This window comes from Urocitellus parryii, chromosome 4 (assembly GCF_045843805.1).
Source record: "Urocitellus parryii isolate mUroPar1 chromosome 4, mUroPar1.hap1, whole genome shotgun sequence".
Lineage (NCBI taxonomy): Eukaryota > Metazoa > Chordata > Mammalia > Rodentia > Sciuridae > Urocitellus > Urocitellus parryii.
Window position 1 is genome coordinate 74,110,138 of NC_135534.1, and position 14,396 is coordinate 74,124,533.

General features: G+C 36.6%; 1 protein-coding gene across 11 annotated transcripts in view; it reads right to left on the bottom strand.

Moving 5' to 3' along the window:
• The window catches only part of Dlg2 (discs large MAGUK scaffold protein 2), a 2,013,368-nt gene that overhangs the window by 685,280 nt on the left and 1,313,692 nt on the right, over window positions 1-14,396 (bottom strand). For 10 of the 11 annotated variants that reach the window (XM_077797652.1, XM_026384678.2, XM_077797650.1 and 7 more), the window contains one exon: window positions 13,825-13,878. The exons of the other annotated variant lie outside the window; for it this stretch is intronic. In XM_077797652.1, the coding sequence (XP_077653778.1) occupies window positions 13,825-13,878 (54 nt within the window). The remainder of the gene's footprint in view (window positions 1-13,824; window positions 13,879-14,396) is intronic. 11 annotated transcript variants of the gene reach the window in all.

Below are 14,396 nucleotides of genomic sequence, written 5' to 3' on the forward strand. Positions count from 1 at the left end.
GATATCACATTGGGGTACAGTTTATGCAGAGAACTGAGGGTTTTTAGATATTTAAGTGTTAGGACATAACAGGTTTCTATGAATAATAATAGAGAGCCATGCAGACTAAAGGAAAAAAAAATAAAGCAAAACTGAACCATTTCAGAGACAACTGCAGGGCTCCAGGAGATTAAGAGGCTTGGATGAAGGGTCTCTACAATGAACAAGAAGATGGAACACCGACAAAGGAGATTGTACAAGCATCAGAGGTAAGAATGAATGAGCGCATAGATGCAGGGGTTTTAGCAGAAGAAAATCAGGACAACTCTCAAGACTATAAGGCAGCTTTTGATGGATGGGTTGATGGTGAGGACATTCACCTCACCATGGAATTGAGCAAGAGGAGAAATGGAGAAATAAACAAGCACAACCATGCAAATGAAAGATGAGTTGTGGAACAGGTAGGGAAAAAATGGGACGGAAAAACTGTGACACTAAAACTGTGACACTATTTTTGCTTGGTTGGCATTTTTTTTGTGTTCAGATTACAATTTAAATCTCATTTCCTCCAGGAGACCTCCTCCAAGCTCCTCTTCTAAAGGAGCCAGGGCCTGCCCAGCTACATTGGTCCCATGTTACTTTGCTTTATTTTCTTCCCAGCACTGATGATGGTACATCTTCTCTGTTGTTTATCATTTACTCTGACTAGAATGTAAGCTCTCTGACAGTGAACTTTGTCTTGCTACCAAAGAATAAAACAAGGTACTAGTATCTGCATACAAAAGGTGCTTACAAGCTGTTACATGAATGGATCACAGTACCTTAGAGCTGTGTGGAACTCAGAGATTGCTCTGAACTGAGGGCTTGCATCCTCTCCAAATACTTCTGTTGGAAATCTAATTCTCAATGGAATGCTACATGGAGATAGAGACTTTACCAGTTAATCAGGTCATGAGGGTAGAGCTTCACAATGGGATTTGTCTCTTTATAAAAGAAACAGAGAGAGAACCTCCCATTCTTTTTTTTTTTTTTTTGCCATGTGAAGACCCTGCAAGAAGACAGCCATTTATCACTAGGGAGAGAGGCCTCACCAGATCTAGACCATTCTGGCACCCTGATCTTGGACTTCTTAGTCTAGAACAGTGAGAAATATATTTCACTTATTTAAGCCATCCAGCCTGTGGTATTCTGTTATAGCAGTCTGAACTATAACAGCCCTAACTATGTCCATAAAGACCCAACTCAGAGAATACACTTAGTTGGGAGGAATCAAAGGATCTGACTTCAAATATGATTTGCCAAAAAACTAATGAGATAAACTTGGAAACCTTATCATCTCAAAGCACCTTTAGGTTACTTATCCATAAAATGATTGGTTCCTCCATGGATATTTGAGAATTAAATAAAATAACATCCAGAACTTTCACCCCATCTGTTTGAGATCACTCTCATTTCCTACTTATCATTTATTAGACACATTGGCATTGCTGATAGTACTATTAAGATCTCTCCCCAGCTGGAGTTTCAACTTTCATAGTAACATGTTTTGTTTGCTCAAAAATGTCTTCTGTGCACCACAATCTGGAAGATGTCCCTCCATTTGTAGCTCTTCAACCTTTTATTAATGAGGTACATAACAACACCAGTTTGACCTTAGCTGCTTTGAAGTGTCTCCCTCAGTCTCTTAAGTGAGTAACTCAGCAAATTAACTTTTATTACACCACTGGGAGACTGGGAAGCTTAATGTTGTTCTATTGTGTACCTCTCACTGTCTGCTGTGAGACCTTGGGGCAAATTACTAATCTCTTTGCCTATGATTTCTCACCCATAGAGTTAACAATAATAGACTTCCTAGGATTTATCATGGGGATTCAACAGATTAACATATGTAAATAATTTTTAATACTGCCTACCATATAATTCGATAATTATTAGCTATTGTTTTTTGTACCAGTTCACTAAACCATGAAAGAAATAGCTCAGATCATGCACTTAATAGTACTATGGGCTTGTGGCACTTTTTCACATTCTATCAAATAAGAAACAAAGGCTCAGAGAAGTCAACTTCCTGGGTTCACACAGTGTTATGATTTAAATATGATGAGTCCCCCAAAAGCTCATATGTGAGATAACATAAGAACATTCAGAGGGAAAGTGATTGTATTATGAGAACTTTACCCCATTGGTGCATTAATCCACTTGATGGGTTAACTGAGTAGTAACTAACTATAGGCAGGTAGGGTGTGGTTAGAGTAGGTGGGCCAGTTCTTGAAGTATATATTTGTTCCTGGGGAGGAAGCCTGTTTCCAGGTGCCATGACTTGACTTGCTTTCCTCTGCCACACCCTTTTGCCATGATATTGTGTCTCACCTTCAGTCCAGAGCAAAGGAGTTGGCCATCTGTCAGCTGAGACCTCTGAAACCCTGAGCCTCCAGATAAACTTTTTTTCCTTTAATGTTCTTGTCACAGGAACAAAACAGCTGACTAAAAAACACAGCTAAAGAAGTGGCATTGTTCATATTCAAACTCAAGAGCCAGCTCTGTTGAATGCCAAGACTGTACTCCTGGCCACAACAACATAATGTTCCATTTTAAAGTAGTCAGATCATTTTGCCATCAAAACAGGCATTTATTAAACAAAGTCACCAAATACAACTTGAATTATATAAACTTTTTCTCAGTGTCTTTCTTAAACTAAGTGTAATAGGCATCCAGAAAGCTCAGCAAGGTGGGTTGTCACTTGGGCATGGTCTGGACATTTGACTGTTTCTAATTACATTGAGCCTCAGGTTACCATAATGACCTACCTAAAGGTCAACCCTAGACCAGCTTTCCACAGCAGTCAGGCCTATAAATTTCTTTTTTCCTTCTGTTGGGGCCCTTGAGCCAAACTGCTCAAGCTCAGGTCATGCCTCCCTTTTTAATTAACCCAATTACAAATCCTAAATGGTGACGCATGTCAGAAAGAACAACGCTTGGAGGGGTGTTTCCTTAACTTGATCACATCTGAACCTGGGGGCATGAGCTTTGCATAAATAGCTTTGTTAGCAATGGCTGTGTCATTATCAAGTTAGCAGGGGACAAGCTTGGCATATTGCCTATAATGAGCTCACTGAACCAATCAGCCCTTGCCACTGGAAGGAATTTACAGAATCACAGTGTCTCATAAACACCAAATATTTCAACACATTTTAGCAATATACTCTACACTGCAGTTACCAGGTTCTTTTTAAAAACAATAAGTAATGCAAGTGGTTGGTCTTTTAAAATTCCAAGTCAAATAAAGAAAACTCCATTTTACACTTCAAAGGCAGTGACTTTCAATGTTGGATGCACAAAAGAATCACCTAGTGAGGTTTTAAACATCCCTATGCCAATACCCCAGGCTATAGCCCAGACCCATTAAGACTTTATTTCTATATCCAGGCATCAGTCTTTCTAAGTGCCAAACAATTACAATGTGTAGCTAAGGCTGAGAACCACAGCTTCAAGGGATCACAAAAAGTATTAGTAATGTGCTTAAAAATACACAAACAAAAATACCAAGAGTTCCCTGAGATTTAAAGAGATGTGATTCTGCTGGGCTATTGTTTATTTGTTCCTCTCAGCATGTTATTTGACCTATCTGGCTTTGTTATTTCTTGACTAGTTTTTCTTCATGTGACATCTCATTAGATAGCTATTCTTTGGGTTTTATGTTACTGAGTTTCCAAAATAAAACACCTCTAGGCAAATACATCATTTGGGGCACTTGGTGGAAATCAGGATAATGAAAATGTATTTCCATTAAAGCTGGTTGTGAAGCAGCAACCAGGCTTTCTTACCAAAGGAAAAGCTCATGAAAGTTCATCTTTTTCTGAAAAAATGTTCAGACAGACATGAAATTTCTAAATGATAATAGGAGGGAAATAAATTAGGGCTAAGGCATAATACATGTAGGGAATAGAAGACACTGGGAGAGTAATCACTAAAACAAGATATATATGACTGATTTCCCAGAAATAATAAGTAGCTATATCATCCCCTAAGAATCAGTCCCTGAAAAATCAGTGTAGAAAAGTCGATTTAAAAGCCCAACAAAATTTAACAAGGGGAGAGATAAGATTATAAACTATTCTAAGCATCACATACAGCTCCCGAAGTCCTAGGGAAATGTTTTAGCCCTTTTGAAGTAGGGATTTTTAAAATATTTTTTTAGTTCAATGTAAATATTATACTCTTAAAATTGAGGGAAGGTAGTATAAAAATTTAGGCAATTAATTTTGATTACTCTGTTCTCATTTCTTTTCCTGACCTTATTTTAATCTCTGTCCCTCTTCTTGTTCTTTGTGTTCTCAGCCATGATTTCTTCTTTCTCATATATGACTGCCTACATTTATTTTCAATAATACATTTGAGAGAGTAAAAATACTTTTAAGGGATCATACTTTGAAGGGAGTTATTATGAATGAGCACGAGCATATTAAGTTGGAAACTAAGTCAATAAATTAGGCACCCCACTCTTGGGTGGCTGTGTATTCCTCTATTTGGTTGGTTATGTAGATCAAGCTAAAACACACACATTTTACTTGATAAATTACCTTTTCAAATTAAAATTTACCCTGTTAAAATAGATAAATTTGAATAATGACATTGAGTGTAACAGTGACAAATTAAACTTTTATTAAAATCCAACATATATATAATATGTATAGGCCTCAACTAATTGTTCCCTACAGTCTAAAGAGAAGCAAAGGACAATTCTATTTGGCAATACCAAGTGGTAAGAACTATTGATAAACCCACAAAAAATAGCAAATTTTAAGTTATTACAGGAATAATGGCTCTCATTTGTTGAACATTCATTATGAGCCATTCAATTTCTAAATATTATCTCTAAATTTTATAACCTGTGACCTCTAAAAATTTTTTTTGAGAATTGCTACTGGTAAAATGTTTATAAGCATGTATATCTCATATAGACTAGGCTGTATAGCAATTGAATACTCATACAACTATAACAGTGCATTGTTTTTTATAAAGCCTATAAAATGCTAAGGGTAGAAATGGAGAGAACTAGGAAGAGAATTTCTAATTTCTTCCAGTCTCCAAGTATCACCTTTAGCATGATGACAACTCCCATGTTGAGGAACTCTGCTAACCACTCTGTGTGGCTAAGGACTCTGGTTGGCCCCTCAATATTCATTACCCTTTCCTTCCATAGTAAAGGGATCTCACTATTTTGTCTGGGCCAGGACAACTAGCGTAAATATTACATGGCTCAGCCTCCCTTTACAGCTAAAAGTAGCTTTGGTCTGAGTTCTACCCTTTATGATATGAGGGGGAAATCATGTTTACAACTTCTCAGAGGTACCTTTGAAGGGACAAACCATGCCCATCTTTGTACTTCCAAGATGCTCTGTGGCATGTCATCATGGCAGCAGACCTCTTAGACTGTGTAAAAGGGCAATCCCCAAGAGTGGTAGGGCAAAAAGATAAAAGGTATGTGTTCCCTTTAGGAACTTATGGAGCAGAATAGACATTCTGGCTCTGGATAACTCACCTACAGACTGTCAAATGTGAGCAAAAATACATTCCTATCTTGTAAAAGCTCTCTTATTTTGGTACTTGTTATATGTAACTTAACCTATGCCCTAAATAATACACTAAGAAAGATCGTTATTTCTATCTCTACTTACAGATAAGAAAAAGAGGTCAGAAAAGTTAATTTCCTAAGTTACCCAGCTAATGTCTGGTAGATTTAAAACATCCCAGAGTCCACCCTCTTTCTTAGAAAGCAGACAACCTCTTGGAGTGAAATATTATGGAATCAGGAGGAAGGAGACATAACGTTGGCTGGAGAAACTAATGAGTTCCCTGATGGGCGTGCCAGTTTAATAAGATGAGCATGGAGGAAATGGTACAGTGGACTAATGGCACAGGGTAAACAAATTTCAGAGATCAGAAAAATACAGAGAAGACTAAAAAATAAAAAAAAAGCCTTTGGTTCACTGGTCTTGGGTAATCACCATTGTTTTTTTTTTTTTTTTAGCTTTATTTATTTAACATGTATTTCAAGGTTCCTACTACATAGCAGGTGCAGGCCAGGTCCTAAAAGCACAGTAGTGAAAAAAAGAAGAAAAACACCATGTAAATAATTTTGCAAATACATGAGGTGATACTTCCAGAAACATCTACAGGAAAAAGTCCAAACCTCCACAGTCAGACTCAACACTAGCTCCCTAGCCTCATGTTTATGCTTCCGTCTTGTGTTCCAGGACATGAGTTTCCAGATTTCTGACCTTTGCACATGCAATTCTCTCTTTTTTGAAAAGCTTTTTATCTACTCTGCATGGAAATGTGTTAATTACTCTGCACGAGCCAGATAAAATTCTTCCATGTCTCTGACTTCTTCAAATACTTTAATGTTTTGTTACTCCCTTCTAACATTTGTTTGCATCTCCTTCCAACCTTCCTTTCCATTTCTTTCCCTCTCTCCCTGGTCCCTCTCTCCCTCCCTTCCTTCCTTTCTTCCTTCCTCCCTCCCTCCCTTCTTTCCTTCCTTCCCTTCACCAGTTCAAAAAATTGTGCTGAGGTGTAAAGGTACAATGGTGGGAAAGATAAAACAAATTTTTCCCTGTACTTATGAAAATAGAATTCTAGGGAGAAATATCAACCATTAAGGAAACAATTGCAAAATTCTTTGGAAAGGAATTAGGGACTTCAGTGGAAGCACACAACAGCAGCTTTACCTCCAACCTCCTCCTCCTAGAAGAAACATTATTTAAACTGAAAACTTTAGGATATGTAGGAGTGAGCCAGGCAGAGTTAAAGCATGTGCTTTTCACTATGCATAATACATTTTTATTAACATATATTTTCTCCACTAGACTATGAGAAAGAATTTTTTTTAAGAGTGTTTCAAGTGATTTTTGAATAAAAATACCACTAGGATTAGAACTGGCTTGGTTTAATGCAAACTATCTTATCATTGTTCTTCAGTAATCCTCTAGAGTTTTCTTTGGTCCTTCCTGTATGCATTATTTCCTCCTAACCCTCACTTATACTTCAGTTTAGCAGCCAGAGCTGCTTTGGATCCCCACTAGATTATAAAAGTGCCTTAGGTATTGTAGAGCAGCATCTCTTCACTGTGCATAAGAATTACCTAAGGTGCTTAAAAAGACCCAGATTCCTTGGTTGTACTCTCAGAGTTTAGGATTCTATAGATCTGGGCTGGAGCTGATGAGTCTGCAGTTCTAATAATCTTTCCTGTGAGATCTGATACTGTCAGTTCACAGACCATACCTTCAGTAGCATTTGAGAAGCTACAAAAATATTTCTCATGATTATTTTTCCTTTGTTCTTGAAGCTTCTCTGTCAGATTGAGTCATGTTTCTCAAACTTTAATATTCATACAAATCTCTGAGGCTCTTGTTAAAAACAGTTTCCAACTTAGTGGGTCTGGGGCAGGACCTTAGAGTCTATTATTTGCAAGCTCCCAGGTAGTGCTGCTGGTGCTAGTACACAGGCCACAGACTGAGTAGCCAAGCTGTAGATGTGCAGGAGACCACTGAACAACATAACTGCCATTGATCCTACCTGAACTAGCCTTGGCATCTGCATTTCTGGCTCAACAATTCAAGATTAAGTCAGAGGAATGTTTTATTTTATCAAAGGTATACCCTCACTCTACTCCCAATCTTATGATGAATAGTCATTAAGTATTTTCTACATACTAGAAAGAGTATTCATAACAATCACTGTAAGACAAACATTATTCTCACTTTATATAAAATGAAATGGCGGTTTAGTTAGATAATTTGATTTAACCAAAACACGTAAGTATTAGCTGGCAATTGTAGGCTTAGATCCTAGTTGTGAATGAAAGAAAAAACACTTGTCTTATATTCTCAGGTCACTCAAGTGTGGTCTAAAATCTAGCAGTTTCTGCCTCACCACAAGTTTGTTTGTTTGTTTTTTAATCAGAAACTCAAACTTCCAGCCCCCAATCTAGACCTACTGACTCAGTCTGCACAAGGTCCCCAGATGATTTGTATCATATTAACATTGTTAATATGGATAGCATTGTCCAGCTCCACCTCTAGCAAAGTGACAAGTATAAGAGAGTAGGGGATCAGCTGATTCTGACAATTGAAAAATGTCAATTGTCAACTTTGGCCAGATTTGAGACTGGAACAAATACTGATAGCTTTGCCTCTAGTACTGAATTTGTATTGCCTCCTGGGCATACTTTATCCCCAAATAAGCTCTTCTCTGGCAGGTAAGAATTTTTTATATCTGGATAATACTATATTCCCAAAAGACAAGAACATAAACAATATGGTTTTAGCAGTGTCTCTGGGGGCAAAAAAAAAAAATCACAAAATAAGTTAACCTGTGTATTGAAAGAGAAATGTGCTAAAACAAATTTTCCCAAACATCTTATCAGTATTAATCATTTCCCAGAGGGTTCAAATAGATAAATGTATTCTACTTCCTTTCCTATCACGAGTAATTCTAGAAAATTGCCCAATTAAAAGTGAACAGTAGCCTAAATCACAAAGATCTTTTATTGTATATAGTGACTCAAAGAAATTAATGCCAAACTGTCCAGCACTACAGCCAAGTGCTTGGTCATCTTACTTAGAGAAAATGGCAACTTCCTCCTCAGAGAGCTCTTTCCCTCAGCTTTCTACTGCTGGAATCAATCAGAAGTGTCATTTACACATTGCTTAGCAACTCCTATTAGCCTGGAGCCCACTCTATGGCACCCCAATGAAACTCACTGCTAATGTAATTCCTTCTCTATTTTCCTCAACCCATGGATGGCATCCTGTATTTTGTCTCACTCTCCTCTCTTACTTTCACTCACATTGTCCACCTTGCCTTCATATCATATTTTTCTGTTAATTCACTCTCTTGTCCTATGTCCCAAAACCATAGCTTTGTTAGCATCCAATGACTGATCACATTTGAAGGCACTCTGTACAAATCTCACCTCTAATATGATCATGCGATATTAGGATTGTTTTCAAGTAACTTTGACACAGATGATCCTATTGGCAGCCAAATCCAATATGTGATACTACTAAGGACCTTCTCTTATTCCTTTAAATCTAACTCATCTTTCTTTGCCCTTTACTTACACTCCCCTCTCTCTTTCACTTTCCTGGGAGGGTTTCTAAGCAATGATCCTGGAACTTCTGCCCTTATTTCCATAATCATTTGTATCCCTTGAAAATGAAATTTTCACTCCTCATATGACTTGAACCAGGTCTTTTTCATTTTGTTTAGTGTCATTGACCTATCAATATTTTTAAAGTGTAAAACTCCTGTGTTTGTATCATTTTTAAAAAATAAAGAGATATATACGAATTCTAAGCTCTCTTACTTAAGGCCTGAATGTAGTTCATTAGCTTATTGTTTAACAAATACCCACTCCTTCCTCTACTTTGAGCTTTTCAATGTGACTTATTTTGACCAAATGGCTATGAATGAATTTAACACAGCAGAGCCTTCAATTATGATGGGTCATATGGGCTTGAGCCTTGTGCTTTGGCCATAGTGATACAAAAAATATACCCATAATTACCGCTGTCCCAGAAATGGAACCTAGATTGAAACATGAATCAGAGATACTCCAGCCACTCTGGTATTTTATAGCCTGAAGCAGTTGGCCTTAGCCAAAGGGCCAACAGGTACAGGAGAAATAAATACTCATTGTCATATGCCTCTGAATTCTTTTGTCTTTGTTCTTTTTAGATATACATGATAGTACTATTATGCCACTGATTTCTTGATTGTCACACACCAAAACTCATTGATACACATATGGGATAACAGTCAGCTATAGACTGAGCTTCACCATTAACTAGTTGAGCTAGAATAACTATATCTATAACGTGAGAGGTTTAAAATAATTGAGCTCCCAGTTACTTAATGAGATTTAAAATGAGTGATTCTTAAGTATATCACTTTACACAGTGTATTTTCAGAAGATGGGTAAGAAAATGAATGAAATGAATACTAGGGAAAATTGTAGAAAAAAATTTAGCACCTCTCTGATTAAATTTATTTTTAGCTGAAAGAATGAGATTTGCTTGGATGCTGTTCAATATTCTGCCATGTGTCCTGAAAGGAAGAAGTATGTTGGGAAAGAATCAACATGTTTGTGGACTGCAGAGCACCAGGAGGGGAACTTGTACCATGTGACTACATCAACTTTCCGGGAGCCAGACATACAGGTCACAATTAGGCTCTACTCACTGAACTCCCTAAGAAAAGAATATTTTCAACATCTGGTATAGAACAATATTCAACACATAACGAGGAAGAATAAAAAGGTAGAGTGAAAAATAGAAACCAGAAGAGTTCTGAAATGGGAAAATGTTTTTTTCTTTCTCTCTCCCTCCCTTCTTGCTGCTTGTCTTTGTGATGAGTTTAACTTTCACACAGGAGACTTGTGCTTTGCACGAGAGGCTAGGCTGTTCCACATGCAAGGTCCCACCCAACCCTAAACTATCATGATCTTATATAAGATTGAGCTTATTTGAGGCATTCATACATAAGAACCTCTGTGACCCCTTCATTAATGGCAGGTTTCTGAAATCCCTTAATTTACCTTTCTAAAAAAAAGCAGAAATCTTTAAATATCTTTTGTATCTTTAATAGACACTTACATAAAAATTCTCTTTGGCCCTGGAAATTTCCTTTAGTTATTCAATTGCCCTTCGCACATATGCCAAGGAACCATTTCCATAAAAACCATTTATATCTAAAATCAAATTTGCTAATCAGCAAAATTAGTACATTTACTTATAACAAAATTATTTTTGAGCTGAACTTTCATATATAAGCTTGAATTTGTCATTCAGGTAATATTTTTTAAGAAGGAAATGTTCTTATGCAACATGACTAAAATGCCCTGGGGAACTCTGAAATCATTTTTTCATTAAATAGAGCTGAAATTATGTGAACAAGTAGAACATGAGAAAGAAAAGAGGAAAACAAAGTATAGAACACTGGGGAATGAGAAAATAGAAAATAGACTGTCCAAGGAACAGTGATTTGTTCAAGGTTACCCAGTGAGTCAGGAAAAAAGGGAAGAGTGGGGACTATGCCAAGAACCTAAGCATATCCACAGTAATGGCTGTGTGTGAAATCTGCCATTCTCGAGAGATAGTGTATTCATGTTTATTCTATGTGGAGGAAGGCATTTATATTTAAAATTCTCCCAGAGTTTAGTATGTATTACTTTTTAAGTACTTTTAATAAAAAACATAAATACCCAGCTGTTCTCAGCCAAAAGTGAACAAAGTATGATGTCATACACAAAATCTGATTTGATTTCATAACAACCTCTGACGTAAGCCTCCTGATGTCTGCCTTATAGATTAATACGTGTTCAGAAAGACGAAAGGGTGTGCTTACAACTCTCATAGAAATTTAGAAGTTTTCCCCATACCAAGCTACTCAGCATGCCTCTCCAAAGACCTAACTCAAGGAAACACAAAGTAGAAGAGTGTGAAAAAAGTGCAGGTTTTAAAATAAATAAATAAATAAATAAATAAATAAATAAAAATAAAAAGCTCTGAGAAGAATCAAAGTTGATATTTAGGAGAGTGGGAACAGTTTGAATAATTTGTTACATGTTGCTGATTTCACTAGCTACCTAGTTGCCATACCAATTGAGCACATCTGCACAAGATCCTTAGATCTTAGATTGATAATAAACAGTTTCTACATGCGGGCATCTGACAGTTAAACCACAAGAATCCAAATAAAGATTTGAAATAGTATAGATACACTACAGGGAAGTGTTTCTCCTTGCAAAATCAAGACTCTGTGCTCCAAGTCTACTTCTATAAAGCACAGCTTGCGTGCTTTGTTGATGGCTATCATAAAGACTTTAGTTTGGAATACAAATTCATTAATATATACATATATGGGCCCCCCTGTCACAAGGGTATTGAAGCCTCTGTGACAAGATGTCTCCCACCCAAATCTATTACACTTGCTCTCAAGAAGCTGAAAGTAAAAACACAGGGATGAAGGAGAAACATAAGTAGCCACATGATAGGTGTTAATAAAATCTGTAAATTCTGTAGCCAAACTACCTGCATTCACTCCTGGCTCTATCTCCTACTGTGAGCCTTGGAGCAAGTTACTTAACCTCTTTTTGACTTGATTTCACATTGTGAAATAGAGAAATTAATAGTATCTATCTTATAGAATTATTACAATGACCAAACGAGTTAATGTTTATTAAGTCCTTAAAACAATATTAGGCATTAAGTAAACTCAATATGTGTTTGATGAATAAATAAAGCTAGGAAGAGTGGCAGATAGAATAAGGGACATCAGTTTCTTTTAATTAGTTGCTTTCTTTCTTTCTGCAGAGCCCTTAACTTTTCATCACTGAGGCCAGTAGATTCCTACCAGTATGCTTAACCCCATTTCTGTTCTGGCCCAAACTACTCTTGTTCAGAAAGATTTAAGAAGCTCTAGCTGGGTAACTCAGGTGATTCAGCATTAAGTCCTGCTTGCTGTTATTCCTGTCCTGACCCTATGTCCCAGTTTTAGTCACTTGTTCCTGTAATCAAGTTCCAAACTTGTACTCTAATTCTAGCATTCTGTTCCCCTGCGGCTGAGTCCTGGCTGGCAGAACCTGCTCAGGGCCTCCAGTTTTTATGAGGTAAACAACTCCCCAACGGAAGTTTATGGACTAGACACATTTTGTTTGACATACACTGTTTGAACTTTTGAAAAGTGGTTGCCTGTATTTAAAAATTGCAAACATTTATATAAAAATTTAAATGTATAGCTTCTCTTGAAAAATGGGATGATCTGGCAGCACTGGGCCCCAAGTGGCAGCTGTCCCCTTTAGAGGGTCATGTGATTTTTATTCCCTATAGATCCTACTCCTCCTTGATTTGTGTCTATGATTTTGCTTGGTGCCTGAAGGTATTTGAAGTTGGGGTTTAAGTCTGGGAATAGCCCATACTTACCAAGCACTTACTTTGTGCCAGTTACTATTCTAAGTACTTCACATTCTTGACTCACTTAGTCAAAGGCCACAAATCTATACTTGTCCATTATCCCTGTGGCTCTCCTTCCCTACTTCACCCCTACTGTCTGTGGGGGATATGTGACTGTCCCATCTTTCCTGATCACTATCCTTCACCCACCAGCCAGAGCCTACACACAAAGCCTTGCTAGACCTTCCCTACACTGTAGCCCACTGCCATATCCGATCTCTCTTCCCAACCTGATTCCACCCTAGACCTTTGGCAATCATAGTGCTTGTGTTACAGATTCTCAGGCTTCATGATCTGCCTGATTCTACTATCCCAAGTTCCATGCTTCTGTGAAAGCATAGATTTTATTAACTTAGATTAACTATCTTCACAGAACTTCTCCAATTCTTGTTAGAAGCCCAACAAAATCCATCAAATATTACTGATCACTTATATTCTAGGCTCTGTTATATAATTGATTTGGAGTATTCTTTTAGTTAGAAATTCAAAGAAGTTTGTCTATGTCTGCCATGTACAATTCAATCTCTTTACAGAGAACTACCTATCAAAGTAACTATTTAAAAAGAATTGAATTATCTGGTTTATTGTTTTTTTTAAATTTCTCATCATGTGCCCTTGTGCTAACCATGAATTTGAAAGGTAAAATATTTGCATGACAAAGCCAACATTTAACAAATATCAAAAGAAAATTCATGAATCAAAATTCGATACATCATTCCATAAGATTACCTGGATTGGATGATAACACTGATACTGTTTTAAGCTTAAATTCAGCTAATTAAGTTATACCATAGTTTTTAAAGAGAGTCTTAATAAAAATGTTACTTACATAAGGAATCGTGTCCAAAGTATCTGTGTTGACAATTATAGGAGCAGGGCTGGCCTAAAAAAGAGAAGTAGAAAAAATTTTAAATAACAGATATTCTATTCTGAGGCAGATTCTGTTAACTTATTTGACAAAAACTCAAGAAGTATTTCATGTGGACCTATACAGACACATGCCTGCTGGTGGGGAATAAATAAAATCCTTCACATTTTCATAACTGTCCCAATCTCAAATGCTTATTTGCTATGTTACTACATAATTAAATAAAGTAAACATTCCTATAATTTATATTCACTTCCTCTTAAATTCTATATAACATGGGAGATGGAAATTTGCACTGTGTGAGGTAAAGATTTTTAATACATTGGATGAAAGTTAAAATTTGAAACATCTATTTATAAAATGATTTTGCTGAAGAAATTTGATTACTTTCATGGAAGCAAAAATTAAACCTAAATGAATATTTATAACTATTCTCTTTAAACTGCCTTATGAAATTTTGTTGTATCCTATGCAGTAAGCATTCACTTATTGACATTATACATATACAAAATATATATAAATATATATTTGTC